At 49.2% G+C, this 23,053-nt stretch overlaps 1 protein-coding gene across 1 annotated transcript in view; it reads right to left on the bottom strand.

Annotated features, from left to right (window-relative positions):
- TADA1 (transcriptional adaptor 1) overlaps nt 1–23,053 on the bottom strand; it is a 91,711-nt gene that overhangs the window by 53,663 nt on the left and 14,995 nt on the right. The window contains exon 3 of the mRNA XM_033915948.1: nt 9,534–9,599. Within this exon, the coding sequence (XP_033771839.1) occupies nt 9,534–9,599 (66 nt within the window). The remainder of the gene's footprint in view (nt 1–9,533; nt 9,600–23,053) is intronic.

Raw genomic sequence — 23,053 nt, 5'->3', positions numbered from 1 at the left:
GAGGCTTCAGAAGCAGGTGCGGATCTCGCAAGGAGCTGCCACCCGCGGCTTTGAACGGAACGATCGACTGAGCCGGCTAGACATGCTGCTGTTCCACAAGGAAGAGAACGGAAGGGGAGTGGAAAGAGAAATGCTTCTGCTGCATAGGAAAGGGGGACCCTAGGGAAATGCTGCTGCTGCTGCTGTACAGGGAAAGGGAGAGGGAGGGAAAGGGGAAAAGAAATGCTTCTGCTGCACAGGAAAGGGGGAAGGGAAATGCTGCTTCTGTTGCTGCTGCACCCAATTGGGGAAAGAGAGGGAAGTAAGGAGAAGGAAAACAAGGGAGAGGAGAGGAACAAGAGAAGCCAAGTTCATGGGAGGGAGGGAAGGAAAGGAGATATCAGATCATGGAGGGGGAGGGAGAGATGCCAGGGCATGAGGGAAGGGAAGGAGACAGATGCCAGACCAGGGGAAAGGAAGGAAGGAAAGAGATGCCAGACCATGGAAATAGGACGGAAGAAGAGAGAGATAGGAAGGGAAGGCAAGACATGGAAACGTAGATTTTGAAAAGAAAGCAGAAAAATTGAACATTAAGTTAATGCCAAAGATGGATGCAAGGCAGAAAGTGAAGACGAAGAGAAAAACAGTCAAAGGACAAGAAGGCCCTGGAAACATAGTTGAAAGCACAGAAAAATAAAGTCACCAGACAACAAAGGTAGGGAAAATGATTTTATTTTCAATATAGTGATTGAAATGTGTCAGTTTTGAGAAAGAAAAGATATTAAACTTTAAATGTGAGGGCCGCAGAAAAAATAGTTAATTTCTTATTAAAGAAATGACAATTTTGCATAAAGTAAAACTCTTTATAGTTTATATATCTTTCCTTTTAACTGTTAAAGGAAAGTTTTATAAACTATAAAGAGTTTACCTCATGCAAAATTGTCATTAACTATTTTTTCTGCGGCCCTCCAAGTACCTACAAATCCAAAATGTGGCCCCACAAAGGGTTTGAGTTTGAGACCACTGGTCTAGTGGAAGCTTTCCTAGAAGCTTCCAGAACATCCCTCACTGACTGGGACAACTCAAGGGAAGTTTCAAGTTTCAAGTTTATTAGGTGACTTGATTAATCGCTTAATCAGGATTTCTAAGCGATGTACACTTTAAAATTCACATTTGTTTAGGGGACAAAACAAAACGTACAAATACTTAAATAGGGCTAATTTACATTAAATTTAACATTACTAAACAATGGGTAAGGAGGGAAGAAATACAATTCTTAAAGTAAAGAAAAGACATTAAGGGAAAATACAAAGGGGTAATAATTAACAAAAGTATAGCAAAGTTAAATAAGACAATAAAATAGTAAAATTAGGTTGCGAAGGCATCTTTGAAAAAGAAGGTTTTTAACTCATTTTTAAATTTCCCAAACTCCTTCTCCTCCCGTAAAAAAATAGGGAGGGCGTTCCAAGTCTGCGGTGCAGTACAAGAAAAGATAAATTGTCGTCTCGTATTAATAATTTTCAGTGAGGGAATAGATAATAAATTTTGTTCACTAGATCGTAAAAGGAGTCAGGTGGAAAGGAACCAAGCCGTCAGATGCAGAAACTGCAGATTGGGATGCAACAGCGAACCCTGACTCTGAGACAGCAGAGAAGGAAACACAGGTAGAAGCAGAAGATCCCTGATACTGAGTTGAAGAAGCAGGGAAAACCACGGCTGTCGAGTCCACCGAAGAGCGATCAGAATCATGGTGGCGTGGGTCAACTTGAGATGGACAAGTGTCCTCAGAATCAACGGAAAGGGAGGAAACGCATACAGGAACCCGCCTGTCCAATCCAAGAGGAACACATCGGCCTCGAGATGATCCGGGGAGAACACCCTGGAGCAGAAAAGAGGCAACTTATGATTGAGGGGCGAGGCAAAGAGATCTATCTGCGGAGTCCCCCAGCAAAGAAACACCTGACGCAGAGTCTGGGAATGGAGAGACCATATGTGCAGTTGCAGGAGGCGACTTAATTTGACCGCCAGGCAGTTGGGCTCGCCCTGGATGTAAACCGCCTGAAGAAAGACGTTGTGGCGGAACGTCCAATTCCAAAGGCGAAGAGCCTCTTTGCAGAGAGACAGGAACCTGTACCCCCCTGCTTGTTTACGTAATACATCGCCACCTGGTTGTCCATGCGTACCAGGACCACCCGATCCCGAAGCAAATGGCGGAAGGCCACCATGGCATTGTAAATGGCCCAACGCTCCAACACGTTGATATGGCAACGCCGGTCCGCACTCGACCAAAGGCCCTGCATATGCAGCCCGTCGAGATGCGCCCCCCAAGCATACGCCGAGGGGTCCGTCGTCAGGACCTTGTGATGTGGAGGAGCGAGAAAGAGCAACCCTCTGGAAAGATTGGAAGAGTTGGTCCACCAACGGAGCGAGCGTGTTAAGGAAGGAGTCACCGCAATGAGATGAGAAGCGGGATCCCGATCCTGCCGCCACTGAGAGGCCAGAGTCCACAGAGTGACCCTCAGATGCAGCTTCGCGAACGGCGTGACATGCACGGTGGAGGCCATGTGACCCAAGAGGACCATCTTGGCCGAGACCGAAGCACGCAGGGAAACCTGCCGGCTCAGCCGCATGAGCGTGGCCTGCCGAGAGGGAGGCAGGAACGACCAGAGGCGAACCGTGTCCAGCACGGTCCCGATGAACTGTAGAGGCTGAGAGGGGCACAGCTGGGACTTTGAGAAGTTTACCTCGAACCCCACACTCTGAAGGAATATAATAGTCTGACGGGTTGCTGAAATAACCCCCTCCCTCGACGGGGCTTTGATCAGCCAGTTGTTGAGGTACGGGAAGACTTGGAGACCCTGGGACCGCAGGGCCGCAGCCACCACCACGAGACACTTTGTGAAGACTCGTGGGGAAGAAGCCAGTCAGAACGGGAGGACCCCACCTGAAAGCGAAGGAACCGGCGACAAGCTGGATGCACCGGAAAGCGAGTGTAAGTTTCCTTCAGATCGAGGGAACATAACCAGTCCCCCTCATCCAGCAAGGGATACAGAACGGGAAACGAGAGCATATGGAACTTCTCCTGAACCAGAAATTTGTTCAGCTTCTTGAAGTCCAGGATAGGCCGGAGGTCCCCGGTCTTCTTGGGGACCAGGAAGTACCGGGAGTAGAACCCCCGCCCCCGCTGACAAGGGGGAACCTCCTCCACCGCTCGAAGGCGAAGGAGAGCCTGAGCCTCCAGAAGGAGCAAGGGAAGCTGCGCACGATTTGAAAGAGACCCGCCGGGAGGACTGTCCGGCGGAAACTCCCAGAAGTTCAGGGAATACCACTCTCTGATCACGGTGAGGACCCAAGATTCCGAGGTTATGCGGATCCAACTTGGGTAGAAGGCCCTGTGACGGCCCCCGATAGGCAGAGGGATGTCCAGCGCGGAGGGGGCCAGCCCCCATCCGCTCAGCCCGTTAAAAAGACGGCGCGGGCTTAGACACCACAGGGGTCTGAGGCTTGGGAGGGGCCCGCTGCTGCTGCTGGTGGCGAGGAGGCGGGCGAGAAAAGGCCGGTGTAGACTTCTGCGGGTATCGCCGGGGCGGCAGCCAATAAGCCTTAGGAGGAGTGGGCTTTGGCTTGGGCCGCACCAAAGAAGCGAAGGATCGCTCATGCTCCAAGAGGAGCTTGGTGGCCACCTCGATCAAGTCGTCAAAATGCTCATTCCCCAATCAGGGAAGATTGGCCAGACGATCCTGGAGGTTAGGGTCCATGTCCACAATGCGGAGCCACGAAAAACGGCACATGGCTACCGCAAAGGCCGAGACCCGGGAGGACAGTTCAAAAGCATCGTAAGCCGCGTGGAACAGGTGCATACGAAGCTGCGAAAGGGAGTCCACCAGGCGCCCAAAATCCGCCTGACGAGAGGCGGGCAAGTCACCTTGGAAGGCGGGCAAGGACTTGATCAGAACCTTAAGGTACGATGTAAAGGTGAAGTTATAGTTCAAGACCCGATTGGCCATCATAGAATTTTGGTAGAGCTGCCTGCCAAATTTGTCTATCGTCCTCCCCTCCCGGCCAGGCGGAATCGCCGCAGAGACCCTAGAGGGGTGAGACTTCTTCAGGGAAGACTCCACCAGCAAGGACTGGTGAGAAAGTTGCGCCTTCTCAAACCTGTACTTTGACTCCATTTTGGATGGAATGGCCAGGACCACATAGGGGGGGTCTCCAAATTCTGGATGAAAGCCTGGCGCAGCACCGGATTCAGAGGGAGCTGCAGGGACTCCCAAGGAGGACAAGGCTGGTCCAACTCCTCCAGGAACTCCTTTGTGCATTTGGAGTCAGACTGGAGGTTGAGGTGGAGCGCCTTCCCCATGTCCTGCACGAACTTCGTGAAAGAGGAGGGACGACTATCCGCCCGACTCTCACGGGGGATGGTCGAACGAGACCGAGGCGCCACCGATAAGGATGGAGAAGCCTCCCTAGAATAATGCGGAGGCAGATCAGTATTCCCCTGCCCCGAGCCCCAGGACGCTCCACTAAAGGACCGCCCGAGGCGAGGAGGGTCTGAGGCACCGAGGCCCCTTGACGCCGAGGGGAGATGCCTCGGGAAAAGGAAGGAGACCTACCCGAAACCGGGGTCTCCCGGAGTGGTGACTTGAACAACCGAGGGTTGGACAAGGACAACTCCGAGGCCTGAAAAACCTCGGTAGAACGAGGGGCCAGGGACTGGCCTCGCCTCGGAGGGGAGTCCCGGGGATGCTTCATGAAGCGGCGGGACGGGGTCGAGGCACGCTCCGACCGCCGCTTCAACTTCGGGCGGCCCGAAGGCGAGGAACGCCCCGAGGTCAGAGGCGAAGAGTCTGACGAGGAAAGACACCTCGACCGGCGCACCTCGACGCGACGCTCAGGCTAGTCCATCGCTCGCAAGGGCGAGGTCAAGTTAGCCAACGCCAAGGAGAGCTCCAAGGATATCAAGACCCAAAGCATATCCTGGAACCCCGGCGCCGAAACCACAGCGGGCAAGTCAGGCATTCCATCGAGGGCGACCTCGAGGATGAGTATTCCCTTGAGGCGGAAGCATGCTTGGAGGGCTTAGATCAGTGGTCTGAAACACGCGGCCCGCCAGGTACTATTTTGAGGCCCTTGGTAATCACAAAAGTAAAATAAAACAGTTTTTTGATCATATGCCTCTTTAACTATAAATTACAATATTATTATTAAGACTTAGACAAAAGGAAAGATTTATAAACTATAAAGAGTTTTACCTCATGCAAAATTGTCATTTCTTTAATAAGACATTAACTAATTTTTCTGAGGCCCTCCAAGTACCTACAAATCCAAAATGTGGCCCTGCATAGGGTTTGAGTTTGAGACCACTGGCTTAGATTGTTTCGACGAGGCCAGAGGAAGGGCACTCCCACCATGGACGGACGAAGACTCCGAGGTTGGCTTCCTCACCGGCGCAGACCCTGAAGAAAGAAGAGGGGACTTACCCGACGCCGATGCCCTTGAGGTCGAGGTGGAGCTCTTCGAGGCCAAGGCCGGCTTAGTTGGGGCCGAGGTCTTCGAGGCCAACATTGAAGCCGAGACCGAAGCAAGGGCCTGCTCCACAGCAAACAACTCAGCCATGCGGGCCCGTCGACAACGCAGGGCGCGCTTCTGGAAAGTGGCACACCGGGGGCAAGAATCAGTGGGATGATCCGCCCCTAGGCACAAAATGCACCAACGATGCAGGTCGGTGATAGACAGAAGCCAACCGCACTGGGTGCACTTTTTAAACCCGGTAAGAGGCCGGGACATAGAGAAACACGGCCGCAGCCGAACGAGGCCAAGCGGCCACGGCAAACCGGGAGCCCCCGGATGCCAAACTATGAGCGGAATTAGCACAAAACAATAAAAAAAACAAGAAGAAAAACCGCACAGCGATTCCTGAGAAAAAAACCCAAGAAGCCGCGGTGCTAGAAAGGCACTAAACACGGAGAGAAAAAACGACAAGGCTTTCTGGCTCCGCGGAAAACTAAGAACTGAAGACCATGAGGAGGGGATGTGCCCTCTAGTGGAGCAGGAAGGCACGCACATGTGTGGTACAGCACCAGAAAACTTGAAATCTTCAATCAGGTTTGCTTGAAAAGCTGTCCGCGTCGGGGCTCTGTGGATGATGTCACCCACATGTAGAGAATATGCTGCCTGCTTGTCCTGGGATAAGTGAAGATTTGAGTGAAGATTTGATTTTAATGCCAATGATAGAACTAGAGAGTTTCAGTTCACTTCACTGAATGAACTTATTGAGTTTTTCCTTGGGCCATCTGAGGCGGTTTTCCCTCACTTAATAGAGAAGTATTTTGTATAATAGGTAATTTTTTGGTTTTTCTGGAGATAAGAGTGTTTTATATGTACAAGTTGAAAGTACAGTCAAACCTCGGTTTGCGAGTAACGCGGTTTGTGAGTGTTTTGCAAACAAGCAAAACACTCAAGCAAACTTTAACTCACAAAACGAGCATTGATTCGATTAGCGAGTGAGTCCACCCCAAGAACCGGCTTCCCTTCCCTTGCGGCCCACCTCCAAACCCTTACCTCCAGCGGACACCAGATGAGAAGAGCAGGAGGCTGGCGGCAGAGAGCAGTAGCACCCGGAACAGGAAGTACTCCTACAGGGTCGGGTCGTGAATGTTTAAGAACCGTAGGGTGGAGCTGGGGGGGCCGGGAGAGTAAAGGGCACCGCCATGCTATTGGTCTCTCTTGGCAGTAGGGCTGCTCTCCGAGTCTTTCAGCTGCAGCATGCCGGCTGCGATTCGGAGCTCCCCTCCCACCACATTGCGACTGTTTACAACAACCTCTTCCGGCTTCTCTCTCATTGGCCCATGTCACGGACGTGGTGCGTCTGGCTGGCTTCTCCGCACAACACGTTAGCCGGACGTTGGAGAGAAGCATGGGAGCTTCCCCCGCTGCCAGATTGGGGCGCTTCTCCTGACGTCGCCCTGGTAATTTTGTGCGCCAGATTTGAATGTTGGCAGCGCGGTGATGGTAGCCTGAAGATGAGAGTGGTTAAATGTAGAGGCAAGAAACCATCCGCCCACCGCACGAGCGCAGGCAGCTGCTGGGGGTAAGTGGCGGCTTACATTCTTTCCACAGTTGTGGGACAGCTTGGCACCAGAGCCAGGGAGGTGGGTTGGCAGCAAAAGAGGCGGGCTGGAGGTAGAGGAAGGCTTTCTTGAACAATAATGCACAGAGGGAGGAGGGAAAGCTGTTCGGGGGCCAGCGGCTGATGTTGTGTTCTCGGGTATGGGTGGATTAGATGCAGAAATCCGAGGTAGATACTGAAAGTTTGCAGGGGAGGGTGAGCTTTTATTTGCAACATAGGCCTGTTTTGGGGATGTGGAACAAATTGTCCGAGTTTCAATTACTTGCTATGGGGAAAGTTGCTTTGATATACGAGCACTTTGGACTACGAGCATGCTCCTGGAACGGATTATGCTCGTAAACCAAGGTACCACTGTACCTCCAGACTTTCATGTTTTTTTTGTATAATCTTATAGCATGTGCATCTATTTATGCATTCAGGGACACTTCCTATGGTTCCCTCATTCCTACTGCTGACAATCAGGAAGAGGTAATATCTGCTACATTGAAGGGTAGTTAAAAGCACTCTAATCTAAAGTATCTTGCTCTCTCCTCTGCCTATAAAAGCAAAAGCACAAGGGGGAAAGTGAGAGGGGCAAAATAGTGTCAAGAAAATACAAATCTTCTTTTCCAAGGTTTCCAAACCAGTTTCTTCCTGTGTTGGAAGGAATGCAATACAAGGCCCAGACTCAACCTTATGGGCATTCTGGAACAATTTCTTGGCATGGCTCTTGTAGGATTGAAAAATCACAAGAACCCGAAAATAATTGAGAGGTGAAAAAATCAACAAGAAAAGCAAAAACCTCCCAAACCCCAAGAACTGGAACCAGACAAGGGGGAGAGACAAGAGCGAGGACGGTAGAACTACACAACACAATCTACAAATAATTTTTATGTATACACGGGAGAGCCCTCAGTCACACAGCCACCCACTGGAAACTCCCAGCGGTACAGGCTGTCACTTGGCTTACACCCAGAAGAGTGTTAACTGTGAAACATCCCCGGGCTCTACTCCGTGTTTTTTTGTAATAAAGTGCACCCAACAGTGCTAAGTGTGAAAAAAGATATAAATAAATAAATAAAAAACACACTCTACCATTCACGGCAATTGTCTCTACCCCTTGTCCAGGGGGCCAAAGTATCAAACGTCCATGTCCAGCAAAGCAAAAAATATCAACAGGAAGTACTTAGCTTCTCCATGGAAACAAACAGCCAGCAGAGGTCTTGGTTCGTCCTATCAAACGTCCATGTCCAGCAAAGTAAAAAATACCAATAGGAAGTAGTTAGCTTCTCCGTGGAAACAAACAGCCAGCAGAGGTCTTGGTTCGTCCTATCAAACGTCCATGTCCAGCAAAGCAAAAAATACCAACAGGAAGTACTTAGCTTCTCCGTGGAAACAAACAGCCAGCAGAGGTCTTGGTTCGTCCGACGGGACTCCGTTTCAGGGGTGCACACCCCCTTCTTCAGGAACGCGCTGTGACCCTCCAAATCATCTGGCACAGCTTGAATTGACAGAGCGGGAAATGGCCATTTCTAGTCAGCTTATGTTTTTCCATGATTGAGGTTTTATTACATATTGGATCCCTGAAGAATAAGGTTCATCAAAACACAGACCGTGTCTGGTCCCAGTTGCTAACATTGAGAACCACATTGTGGAAAACATAGTTTTGTGTCTTCAATAAAGTTCCTGAATCACGTACACCATCTCTGCAGTTTTCCCTTTTTTTATTTCGTTTTGAAGGATTGAGTCCAGATCATGTCATTTCTGGTGGTTTGTAACATGCTGGAAGGAATGCAATACAAGACCCAGACTCAACCTTATGGGCATTCTGGAACAATTTATTGGCATGGCTCTTGTAATTTCTGATAGTTTGTAACAAGTACAAGAAAAAAAATAAAACTGATGATGGAACTTAAAAAAAAAAAAAAAAATCACCTGTTTCCGAGCATAAACTGTGCCTGCAGTCTGCTTCTCAAGCAGTATTTGGAAAATACATGCCAAACAACAACCCACTCAGGATCAGGCCATCATTTTTTTTAAATTCTTAAAAAACTTGATTAATTTCTCTATACCTCTGAAAGCAGTTATGTCACCCAGGACTTAATTACCAAATCTAATCAGTCCATGTTGATTATGCTATCATGACTGACAAAACACACGTGACAGGAATGAATCAAACACCATAGTCACACCAAGAAGCTCTTAAGGAAATTAATTAAATGGCAAACTCAGCAGTAATTACATGAATACTACAGTATAGTGTATGGGCTTTTGAAATACTGCACATAAGAGACAAGAAGGCTGCAGAGATGAGATAAGACGCATTTATGACTTCTTTCAATCGAGTTTAGGCAGAGACAGAAGATGCTATCAGAGTTTTGGCCCTAAAGACTTGCACAGATTGAAATTTTTGTATTTATTGGGGTTGTAACTTTTAATCACTTACCAGGAGCAGAAACCAAGATTTGACAACGTGTGAGAATGGCCAGCAGGAAATCATTGTGAGAATGCACTGAATAAAAGACATGAAAACAAAGTCATTCATAAAAAGAACAGGATTCAGGAAAAAATTAATTTCTTTACGAAAACCAAACAGAATCTGTTCTAGCAGCTCAGGTTCAATTCCTAGCTCAGGTTATCTACTGCCCAGGTCAGCGAGACAGTGTTCACTGAGGAGAAGGAGCAAAGGTGCCAGCATGTCCTGTAAGCAGTCAGTTGGCGCCTCTCTTCCTCGCCGGCATCTCGGGGCACACCTGGAATCCTCCGGGACACAAAGTTTGTGATACACAGTTCTAGTCTTTAAGGTACTAATATCATTTCTACACACAGAATTGCAGGATTAGTTCATTCAGTATTCATCACTGAATTCATTCCCTGTTCTTGTCACTCAGTGAATCACTTCAGGACTGAATGTAGTATAGGTACCATTTATGTTCAAACTTAGTTCCAGAATTACTTAAAGGAAAAATTATGTCCTGCCTGATAATTTTCTTTCCTTTAGTCAGCATAAATAGCTGTTGTCTCTTACTACCAACAGATGGAGGTAGAGAAAACTGAATTCTATCAGTGATTTCACCAGTATAAGCTGAAATGTGTCCTGAAACAATCCAGTATGCATCTGCCCAAGCAGCAGAAGGTTCCTTTGTTTAACGTACCTATGCCCCATCAACTACTCCAGCTACAATGATAATCAAGCGAGCACAACACCTCAGAGTGGCACTTACTACCCTGCATATACCATAGGACCCCTGTATTGCTACCAATCACAATCAGCCTAAACTGTTTGAATTCGTATTCTTGACTTTTCTTTGAAAAGAACTGAAAAGGAAGCACACAGCAAACCCAAAACTCCAAGCTGAGGTCTTCCAAGGGTAGGTTACAAAATAGTGTAGCTAACTAAAAGACACAATTTTTCCTTCCTTACCATCAGCTTCATGGTTCTGCACAAAGGAAAAATTATGTTCATACCTGTTAATTTTCTTTCCTTTAGACGCAGCAGATGAATCCAGAGACCTGTGGGATAGCACACATCTACCAGCAGGTGGATATAGAGAACTGATTCGCAGGAGTATATCTTGGATGGAATCCCTCCTGGCCAATTAGTATTGCTCTTACCCAAGCATCAGGACCAATGCAGCTGCATACTAAAAACTTCTTTCCCAATAAGAAAAAAGAAAAGAACCAACCTAAACCAATAACAGCGCCAATCCGCAAGTGAAATCATTGCAGAAACCCCGATTGGGTGGGGCTCTGGATTCATCTGCTGTGTCTAAAGGAAAGAAAATTAACAGGTATGAACATAATTTTCCTTCCTTAGCGCTGGCAGCAGATGAAGCCAGAGACTAGTGGGATGTAGCAAAGCAAACCTCAAACTGGGTGAGACGAACATGTCGCTTCTGCAATGACCGAAGCCCCAAAGGACGCTTCCGCGCGCTCTGCTACATCCAAGCGGTAATGCTTAGAAAACGTATTCTATGATGACCAAGTGGCTGCCCTACAAATCTCTTCCAGAGAGAATCCGCTGGACTTGGCTCAAGACGTAGCCATTGCTCTGCTCGAGTGAGCATGGAGAGCCTCTGGCAGACGCTTGCCCGCCAACAAATAAGTGGAAGCAATTGCCTCCCGGACCAAACGAGCCACCGAGGCCTTGAAATCCGCCAGACCCTTCCTCATTGATTGTATAATTTTAGCATTGTATGCGAACCGTCTAGAACTATGTGGTAGGGCGGTATATAAAAATTAAATTATTATTATTATTATTATGTCCCGAAGAGCACAAAGAGGTAGTCCGAACGACGAAAATCATTAGTAATCTAAACACAGTGCAAGAGAAGCCTCGGCACATCCAGCAAATGCAAAGAATGAAACCGTGACCTCTTTCCTAAACAAGGGGAGGAAGAGAACCTAATTGACATGAAAAGGCAAAACCACCTTACAAAGGAACAGTCCGATTCGAGACCCCCTATTCTGAGATACGCAAGAACGGATCCCTGCAGGTCAACACCTGCAACTCAGACACCCTCCTAGCCGATGCAAGTATACCAGAAAAATCGCCTTCATGGTAACATCCTTGAGCGTGGCGTCGCTCAAAGGGTCGAAAGGAGCCTCTATCAAAACCTCCCCCCCCCAAAGAACCACCTTCAAACTCCAACCTGGACACGGTTTCCGAAACAGCAGCTGAATACGGTTCATCCCTATAAAGAACCTCACCACCTCTGGCTGACACCCTACAGAAGAATTCAACACCTTACCCCTGTAACAGGCGATAGCCACCACTTGAACCCGAAGGAAATTATAGGCTAATCCTTTGGAAACATTACATTAGTGATTTCTATTCCACCATTACCTTGTGGTTCAAGGCGGATTACAAAAGGAGTTATCTGGCCATTTCCAGAGGAATTGAAGAGTAGAGCGAGTTGCTTCAGAGAATTGGGATGAGTCTTGCGGTGTTAGTTTGTTTTCAAGGATTTCTTGAATAGCATGGTTTTTATTTCTTTTCTGAACGATTTGTAGTCTGGGGTTGTTATCAGTAAATTGGAGAGCTGGTAGTCTAGTTTTGCAGCTTATGTGGCTAGAAGGCCATCGTACAGTTTTTTTCGTTTGATGTCTCTGATTGGGGGATGCGTGAACGGTTTGTAGGAAACACCCTCTTGCAAGAAGGAATCTGTGCCAAGGAAGCCTGAAAGTGCAAAATCCCTAACCGATCGCACAAAGAATCAAACACTCGCCAAACCCTAGCATAAGCCGTAGAGGTAGACCTCTTTCTTGCCTGCAGCAGAGTAGCAATAACCTGCTCAGAATACCCCTTACGCCTTAGCCATGAACTTTCAATAGCCAGGCTGCAAGTCCAAAGCGGGATGAATTTTCCATCTGAACTGGCCCTTGCGCGAGTAAGTCCAGAGTCACCGGAAACCGAAGAGGAGCACCCTGCGACAGCCTCATTAGATCTGCATACCATGGCTGGCGCAGCCAATCCAGAGCCACGAAAATTACTGATCCCAAAAGCAAGCAATCCGATGTAAGACCCGGTCTATCATCAGCCAGGGAGGAAACACATACAATAGATTTCTTGGAGGCCATGGAAGAATCAACACATCCACCCCATCCACCCCATCCGATCTTCGTTCCCTGCGCCTGCTGAAGAACCGCAGAACTTTGGCATTACGAGCCAAGGCCATGAGATCGATCTCCAGGAGACCCCACTTGTGAACAATGAGCTGAGATGCCTGTTGAGACAACTCCCATTCCCTGGGATCCAGCTGATTCCTACTGAGGAAGTTTGCCTGAAAATTGTCCCTTCCTGTAATATGCATTGCTGACAGAAGTGGAAGAAAAGCCTTTGCCCAGAGAAGAAGCATCCACGCCTCTCGTGTTAACACCTGGCTCCTCGTGCCCCCCTGTCTGTTGATATAGGCGACTGCCATGACACTGTTCAACAGAACCCTGGTTGGCTTGCCCTGAATCAGCAATTGAAATTCCACCAGAGATAGCCTGATCGCCCTCAGTTCCAGAAGATTGATAGGCCACTGAGCCTCCAACTGCCCTACGCCGAGGATTGGAAGCACTGAGCCCCCCACCCAGTCAGGCTAGCGTCCGCCGTAACCACCAGCCAGGCTGGCGTCACCAGTGGCATGCCTTTGAACAGGTGTTCCTCTTGTAACCACTAATGCATGCTGCAAAAGGCTTGAAGACTCCATTTTAACTGCCGCTCGTAATCCTGAGACACCGATGATCACCTGGACAGAAGGGACTGCTGCAATGGCCTCATATGAAAATGAGCCCAAGGAACCACCTCCAGAGTTGCAACCATGGAACCTAGGATCTGAACGTATACTCCTCCCTCCGTATTCACGGGGGTTAGGAGCAGAGCCGGCCCGCAAATATAGAAAATTTGCAAATAACTTTTGGCCCGACTCTGACCCACCCCTGCCTCCCTCCTGCATCCCGGACCTTACCTGGTGATCTAGCGGTGACACAGGGCAGAAGCAATCTTCCTACACTCCTGCCCCATACAGAGCTGTCATCAAAAATGTCTGCCGTGAGTTCCTATTGTAGTCTCGTGAAACCACGGGAACTCACAGCAACCATTTTGATGATGGATCTGCACGGGGCAGGAGTGTAGGAAGATCACTCCTGCCCCGCGTCACTGCTAGACCACCAGGTAAGGTCAATTCACTAGAGGAGGGTCCTGGCACCAAAAACCACAAATAGTCAAAACCGCAGGTGCTGAAACCGTGAATAAGGAGGGAGGAGTGTAATCTCAAACTCTCAGCCAGGGAACTTGCAATAGAAAATGGATCTGTGATCGTAACTTCTCACCCCTGTCCTGTGGCAGAAAAACTGCAACACCTGCAAGGGAACTGGTGAACTCTTTGGAAAATTGATCACCCATTCTAGGGAATGAAGCAAAGAAATCACTCTCTCCGTGACCCTTATGCTTTCTTAACAGGAAGAAGCCCGAATCAACCAGTCGTCCAAATAGGAGTGAACCTGAATGCCTTCCCTGCGAAGGAATGCCGCCGCCACCGCCACCACCACCTTCCAAAACGTGCGAGGCGCTGTGGCCAAGCCAAAGGGCAGAGCCTGAAACTGATAATGCTGACCCAGAATTGCAAAACAAAGGTAATGGCGGTGTGGCGGCCAAATAGGAATATGCAGATACGCTTCCTTGAGGTCTAGTGCTGTGAGAAACTCCCCTAGCTGCACAGCCAAAAGATAGACCTCACCATCTCCATCCGGAAATGCCTAACATTGAGAAAATGATTCACTTTCTTGAGATTCAGAATAGGTCTGACCGAACCCCCTTTCTTGGGAACCACAAAGTAAATGGAATAGCGACCCTGGCCCCTCTTTTCCGGAGGAACCAGAACTACTGCTCCCGGGTCTAATAGCCCCTGGAGCAAACTTCTCACTGCCTCTACTTTGTCCCCCGAACACTGGGATAGCAAGAATCTATGATGGGACAGAAGAACTCTAACTTGTAACCTTCTCGAATTATATCGAGGACCCATTGGTCTGATGCTATCTTGGCCCATTCCACCAGAAAGGAGGACAGCCGACCGGCAGAAGGAGCCAATACCCCATCATTGTGCTGAGTGTGAGGTTTGGGGATGAGCTGGCTGGGAGGAAGCAGATTTGGCAGGACAAAAGGACTGCTTCTGAGAAAACTTGGACCTGAAACTGTATGACGCATTATACGAAGCCCTGTATGCCGCCTTCCCTGGCCGATACCTTTTGGTATCTCAAAAACGTAGTCTAGATGACGGCAACCTGACTGAGCTCCTTGGCTTATCCTCCAGCAACCTTTGGGACTTGAAGTCACCAAAATCCTTCATCAGTTTATCCAGGTCCTCACCAAACAACAACTGGCCTTTAAAGGATGCTGTACCAAACATGACTTAGAGGCGGTGTCTGCCGTCAAATGCCACAGCCACAAATGTCGTCTGGACACCATTGATAGAGACATTTGCTTCGCCAAAGCCCGAACAATATCATATAAGGCATCCGCAAGGTATGCCAGTCCTGACTCCACTTCTGGGAACTCCCGGGGCAAAGATTCCCCTGACTCCACCAGACCATCCGTGATCTGCTGGACCCACTGAAGACAAGCCCGTGCCGCATAAGAATTGCACACAGCTGCCTGCAGAATCAGGGCTCTCACCCCAAAGGATGCCTTCAAGGTCAACTCCAGTCTCCTATCCTGAGGACCTTTCAGCACCACTCCCCCCTCTACGGGCAAAGTGGTCTTCTTAGTTTTGGCCGCCACCAGCGCATCCACTTTTGGCAGCCTGAACCTGTCCAGCTCTTCCTGTGCTACTGGATAAACTGTCTCATAGCCTTGGCTACCCTGAGACCAGATTTTGGTGTGACCCATTCTGCAGAAATCAACTCCTGCATGGCCTCATGCACTGGAAAGGTCTTGGGAAGCCTCCTAGTGCCAGCCATAAGGAATTGGTCACCGCCGCCATCCCTGAGTCAGGCTGAGAAATTTGAAGGCACTCTAACGCCTTGGAGATAAATGACATCAGTTCCTCCCTATGGAACAAATACAGCACAGAGAGACCATCCACCTCAGACCGCAAAAATCATCCAACTCTACATTGTGTCCACTGGCATCCCCCATGGACCCAAAAAGCATGAGAGTGCGCTCTGGGCTGGAAGCCTGCCCTTCCTTCGCCTCTAGCACTACCCTGCGCTCTTTGCTGATCATCCCCCTCACAATACTGAGGCAGGGCCAGCGAAACCTGGGCCAAACCATCCCCTGTACATTCCTCCTCTCTATTGGAGTTTGCCTTTTGCAACAAAAACACTTTGTGCAGCAAAAGGACAAACTCCAGGGAGAAAGGCAGGGGATCCTGCCTGGAAGATCTCCAAGCCTATATCTCCCTGCGCCTTCACACCCCCAACTGCCTTGGAATCGCCCAGACGTTCTCCGCAGAGGGCTCCCATCTCAATCTGGTGTGGCAGGCCTGAGCAGCAAAAGATTCCCAGAGCAAGACTTCAATTGTTTCTTAAAAACCATATCAACTTTGCAATTCTGCACATCTTTCAGGATAACACCTCCATCACTTGGGAGAGCTGTACTCTTGGTGACCTGAGCCACTGCAGTCCATTTTCGGCTGATTAAACAGCTGCTGGAACTCAGGTGCCACGGGATAGAGACTGGATATGGCCTTAGCAACCCTAAGGACCCATCCGAGGTCTTCCACTGCTCCATAATCAGGACAATAATATCTGGATGCGCTGGACAAAAGGAGGTCTGAGCATTAGAGCTACCAGATCCAAACAGGGAACCGGAGTCTTCCAGGATTATCTCAGAGCCCCGAGATAAAGCAGCTTGGAGTCTGACCTCCACTTCTGCCAGTCTGGCTCCGAATGATCACTGGAGTTGAAGCCTAGCTTATTCATCTAAGAAGTTGTGGTTGTGAGCACATAGGCTTCGCCATCTGTGCTTGTTTCACCAAAAAAGCTCTCCACATGAGATTGATAAATTTTGGGGAGAAGCCTTATGCAGGGGAGATAAAGGAACACTGCAGAATCTCTGACTGGGTTTTTGTGGATTCCACGGACTCCACACACACAATTTGGTTTTTACCTTTGAATCTGTTAGCCTGTAAACAACTTAGTGCTGCTAGCTTTGGATCTGCTAGCTCAGAGTCTGCTAGTCTAAATAAAGCTTAGTAGGTTAAGTTCTGAAAGAAAATATTATTGCTCGCAGAGTATGTGGGTAGAGAATGACACGAGAACAAATTTGTCCCTGTCACCACAGGATTTCTTTCTATCTCTGTCCCATCCCCATCCCTGCAAGTTCTGTCCTCATCTGCAAATGCCTCGAACACTGATGGAAGAACATTGTAGATGGTAGGCGTGCAATCAGCAGACAAGACTCTTGTTGCCACATCAAAGGCAGACAAAACACAAAGGATGTCATTTAACAGTAGTTCATTTAAATCCAAAAGTGGCAGAAGCAGTTTTTTGTTGTTGTTGTTTTTTAAAAAAAATATTTGAATTCAGTTGCCAGTTTGATACTAGCATTTTATAGATGTTCAAGGCTTGTACAGATGAGAACAGAGCTTGCAGGGATGGGGGCAGGGACAGAACTCATGGGGATGGGATGGGGATAGAACCTGTGAGATTGGAGAAAAATTTGTCCTCTTGTCATTCTCTAATTTGTGGGATGCACTCCTGGCCATTTCTACCTCTGGTAACATAGAAACATAATGGCAGATAAAGGCCTAGCCATTGCCCATCCACAATAACCATTATCTCTTCCTCTCTCTAAGCTTATCCCACGCTTTCTTGAATTCTGACAGTTTCTGTCTCTAGCACCTCTTCCGGGAGACTGTTACATGCATCTACCACCCTTTCTGTAAAAAAGTATTCCCTTAGATTACTCCTAAGCCTATCACTTCTTAACTTCATCCTATGCCCTCTCATTCCAGAGCTTCCTTTCAAATGAAAAAGACTCCGACTCATGCACATTTACATTACATAGGTATTTAAACGTCTCTATCATATCTCCCCTCTCCCGCCTTTCCTCCAAAGTATATAGATTTGAGATCTTTAAGTCTGTCCCCATATGCCTTAAGATGAAGACCACATACCATGTTAGTAGCCTTCCTCTGGACAGACTCCATCCTTTTTATATCTTTTTAACAAAACATAACAATTTATATACCGCAGGACCTTGAAGTTCTATGCAGTTTACAAAAAGCAGGATATACAATTAGTTTGAAAAGTTAGTTACCCAAATATTTGGAAAATAAGTATGTTTTTAAATGCCTCCTGAATTCCAAATAAGAATTGGAGGACATGATCATATGTTCCAAATCCTTGTCCCATAAAGCTGCCTGGTATGACAAAAGATGTTGGTGATTTTTTTAAAGTTTATAACATTTTATGGACGGAAAGACAAAATTCAAATGCAAACTTCTTCTGTGTTTATTAGTTGCAAATGAGAAGAGATCAGTTAAATATTTAGGGGTAAGACCAAACAAAACCTTGAAACAAAAACAACCAAACTTAACCAGCAACCAATGTAATTCCCGAAAGAAAGGTGTTATATGGTCATATTTCTTCAGCCCCAAAATCAATCTAACCACTTCGTTTTGAATTATACATAGTCGCTGCATATTTCTCTGAGATACTGCTGTATATTTCTCTGAGATACTGCCAAATAAGCAATATTGCAGTAATCAAGTTGACTTAAGTATAAGGGACTGCACCAAATGTCTAAACGATGAAACATCAAAATAAGCCCTAATGGATCAAAGCTTCCAGAGGGTAAAGAATCCCTTTCTAACCAAAGAGTCCACTTAATTCTTCATAGTCAAGCCCTGCTCCAATATCACACCCAATTTCTTGATGGTTGACTGAACAGGATAACTATGTTTATTTATAATCAAAGATGTATCAATATTATATGGATGTGGAGAAGCAATAAAAAACTTTTTTTCTGAATTCAGCTTTAACGTATTTTTCGCTCCATAAGTGGGTGGAAATCTCAGTGGGTCTTATGAAGCGAAGGTACAAATTTTATTACCCCCCCCCCCCCCGTACCATTGTAAAACTCACCACGCCGCACCATCTTTTTAAACCCACCCGCCCTCTGCCATACCACCTTTTTTTTAACCACCCCGTCTGTCCGTCGTCCCCCCTTTTTAACCTGGTGGTCCAGAGTGTATCCTTCCCTTGTCTTATTTCCCTGCCAGCGGCGCACAGATCAGCAGCACGGACATCAGGAGCAAGCTTTACGCTCTCACGCTTGGCCCCACGCTGATTTCCAAATGGCTGCCATAGATTCTCATGGGACTCACAAGAACTTACGGCAGCCATTCGGAAAGCAGCACGGGGCCGAGCGGGAAAGCGTAAAGCTTGCTTCTAATGTCCATGCTGCTGATCTGTGCGCCGCTGGCCAAGAAATAAGAAGAAGCCTGGAAGAGCAAAGGCTGCAAGCACCATCTCCAAGGTAGGTGCCGTGGCAGGGAGGGAAGACAGCTGGAGCTGCTGGGCCTACGAGCAAGGGATGAGTGGGCAGGATTTAAAAAGCTACGGGGTGGGCGGGCAGGCGGGCGGGCTAATTTGAGGCTGGCTGGTTGGTTTGGGACCGGCTTGCTGGCCTGGGGCTGGCTGGCTGGCCTGAGGTTGACGAGCTGGCTGGCCTGGGGCTGGCTGGCCTGGGGCTGGCTGGCATGGTGCTGCCTAACATTAGATGTGTCCTGTCCCTGCCTACCACTAGACCACCAGAGTGGGGACAGGGGACACCATTTGGTTCAGAATTTTTTTTTCTTGGGCTTTCCTCCTCTAGAGGTGGTTGCATCTTATGGTCAGGTGTGTCTTATGGATCAAAAAAGCACAGTTACTTACCGTAACAGGTGTTATCCAGGGACAGCAGGCATATATTCTCACATGTGGGTGACGTCATCTACGGTGCCCCAGCGCGGACAGCTTTTCAAGCAAACTTGATTGAAGTTTCAAGTTTGCTACACTGCACCACGCATGTGCATGCCTTCTTGCCCACTAGAGGGCGCATCCCCACCTCGTGGTCCTCAGTTCCATAACTAGCAAAGAAGCCATCCCCGGGGAGGAGGGCGGGTTGTGAGAATATATGCCTGCTGTCCCTGGATAACACCTGTTACGGTAAGTAACTGTGCTTTATCCCAGGACAAGCAGGCATGATATTCTCACATGTGGGTGACCTCCAAGCCAACCAAAAAAGGGCAGGTGGGAGGATGGCAATTTAGGAAAACAGGTTACGTAACACCGACTGGCCAAACCGGCCGTCGCTTCTGGACAAAGTGTCCAGACAGTAGTGGGAGGTGAACGTATGAACCGAAGACCAAGTGGCAGCTTTACATATGTCCTCCACAGGAGTAGACCGGAGGAAAGCAACAGAAGCTGCCATAGCCCGGACCTTATGCCCCGTGACTTGACCATGGAGCGTGAGACCAGCCTGAGCGTAGCAAAAAGAAATACAAGCAGCCAACCAGTTGGACAAGGTGCGCTTGGAAACAGGACGACCCAACCGATTAGGATCAAAGGACAAAAACAATTGAGGAACCTTCCGATGAGACTTGGTACGTTGGAGATAAAAGGCCAACACCCTCTTACAGTCAAGCGTGTGAAGCGCCGCCTCACCAGGATGAGAGTCGGGCTTCGGAAAAAACACCGGAAGAACAATGGACTGATTGAGGTGGAAATCAGACACAACTTTAGGCAAAAATTTAGGATGTGTGCGAAGAACCACCTTGTCATGATGAAACACCGTAAAAGGTGGATCAGCAACCAGAGCCTGCAGCTCACTAATCCGACGAGCGGACGTGAGCGCAAGCAAAAAGACCACCTTCCAAGTGAGAAACTTAAGATGAGATTTGTTGATAGGCTCAAAAGGAGGCTTCATCAGTTGAGCTAAGACCACATTAAGATCCCAAACTACAGGAGGAGGTTTCAGAGGAGGATGAACATTCACGAGACCCCTCATGAAACGAGTTACCAGAGGATGAAGAGAAAGAGACCGACCCTCGAGATGCCGATGGAACGCCGCAATGGCACTGAGATGCACCCGAATGGAAGTCGTCTTTAGTCCAGACCTAGACAGATGCAACAAATATTCCAGCACCGAAGACACTGGAACCGAAATCGGGTCCAGATTGTTCGAGGAACACCAGGATGAAAATCTGGTCCACTTCTGGGAATAACAAAGCCTAGTCGAGACCTTGCGCGAGGCTTCCAAAATCTCCCTCACAGACTGAGAAACAGGAACTGAAGTCAAGGGGAAAGGAACCAAGCGGTCAGATGTAACGACTGAAGATTGGGATGTAACAGCAAACCCCGACTCTGAGACAGCAGAGAGGGAAAAACAGGCAGAAGCAGAGGCTCCCTGACACTGAGTTGCAGGAGCAGGGAGAACCAGTGCTGCCGCGGCCAACGAGGCGCAATGAGAATCATAGTGGCTCTGGCCGATTTGAGATGTACCAGCGTCCTCAAGATCAGAGGAAAAGGAGGGAACGCATAAAGGAACCTCCCCTCCCAGTCGAGGAGGAAGGCATCGGCCTCGAGACGGTCCCGGGAGTACATCCGAGAACAATAGAGGGGCAGTTTGCGAGTCTCCGGGGAGGCAAACAGATCCACCTGAGGAGTTCCCCAGCGGTCGAAGACCTCACGCAGAACCCGGGAGTTCAGCGACCACTCGTGTGGCTGGAGAAGACGACTGAGTTTGTCTGCCAGACAGTTCCTCTCTCCCTGAATGTAAACCGCACGTAGGAAGATGTTCTGGGAGACCGCCCATTCCCAAAGGCGCAGGGCTTCCCGGCACAGGGACCAAGAGCCCGTTCCCCCCTGCTTGTTCACATAATACATCGCCACCTGGTTGTCCGTCCGCACGAGGACTACCTGATCGTGCAGCAGGTGGCAGAACGCTCGAGCAGCCAGAAAAATGGTACGAAGCTCCAACACATTGATGTGACAAAGACGGTCCTCTGCCGACCATAGACCCTGAGTCCGCAGACCGTCGAGATGAGCCCCCCACGCGTACTCCGAGGAGTCCATGGTCAGGACCTTGCGATGTGGAGGAACGAGAAAGAGCAAACCCCCGGAAAGATTGGAAGAGTTGGTCCACCAACGGAGCGAGTGTCTCAAAGAAGGAGTCACCGTTATCGGACAAGAGACTGAGTCGCGATCCTGACGCCACTGCGAGGCCAAGGTCCACTGAGGAAGCCTCAGATGCAAGCGGGCGAACGGAGTAACGTGGACCGTCGATGCCATGTGGCCCAGAAGAATCATCATGCGCTGAGCCGATACTACAGGCCTCAGCGAAACCTGGCGACTCAGTCGAAGCAGGGCCTCCAACCGAGGGGGGGGGGAGGAACGAACGGAGGCGAACCGTGTCCAGCACGGCTCCGATAAACTGAAGGGATTGAGTCGGGCACAATTGAGACTTGGGAAAGTTCACTTCGAACCCCAGACGATGAAGGAAGATGATAGTCTGTTGGGTCGCTGAAATAACCCCCTCTCTGGTCGATGCCTTGATCAGCCAATCGTCCAGGTAGGGAAAGACCTGTAGCCCCCGAGATCTCAGGGCTGCAGCGACTACCACCATACACTTCATGAAGACTCGAGGGGACGAAGCCAGTCCGAAGGGGAGGACCCGATATTGAAGGTGCAACTCCCCCACTTGAAACCGTAGGAACTTGCGGAAGGCAGGATGCACCGGAACATGAGTATATGCTTTCTTCAAGTCCAGGGAGCACATCCAGTCCCCTTCCTCCAAAAGAGGGTATAAAACCGGAAGCGACAACATACGGAACTTCTCCCGGACCAGGAACTTGTTGAGCTTCCGGAGGTCCAAAATGGGGCGTAAGTCCCCGGTCTTCTTTGGGACCAAAAAGTAACGGGAGTAAAACCCCCGCCCCCGCTGGTCGGGGGGTACCCGCTCCACCGCCCGAAGGCTCAACAAGGCCCTGGCTTCCGCGAGGAGTAGAGGAAGCTGGGCTCGATTGCACGGAGAAGCCCCCAGCGGATGTTCCGGCGGCGTGGCTAAGAAATTTAGCGAGTAGCCCTCGGAGATGATCCGAAGCACCCAAGCATCTGAGGTGATCCCAGTCCAGGCCGCATGAAAGGCCCGCGGCCGACCCCCGATGGGAAGAGGGTCCGGCGAGAGTGCAGAGGGGGCCCGCCCCCATCCGCACATCACGTCAAAAAGACGGCGCCGGCTTGGACGCCCCCTGCGCCTGAGGTTTTGGTTGGCCCGCTCTACCCTGTTGCGGGGGGGCGCCGGGGCGGAGGCCTAGAGAAAGCCGGCGTGGACTTTTGCGGGTATCGCCGCGGGGGAGGTCTAAATGGCTTCTTCGGCGGGGCCCGAGGTTTAGGACGGACCAAGGAGGCAATGGAGCGCTCTTGTTCCGACAGACGTTTGGTCGCCGCCTCCAGGGACTCATCAAACAATTCTGAGCCCACACACGGTAGATT

This window comes from Geotrypetes seraphini, chromosome 12, assembly GCF_902459505.1.
Source record: "Geotrypetes seraphini chromosome 12, aGeoSer1.1, whole genome shotgun sequence".
Classification (NCBI taxonomy): domain Eukaryota; kingdom Metazoa; phylum Chordata; class Amphibia; order Gymnophiona; family Dermophiidae; genus Geotrypetes; species Geotrypetes seraphini.
The sequence above is the reverse complement of the archived record's forward strand: the minus strand, read 5'-3'. Positions and strand labels throughout refer to the sequence as shown.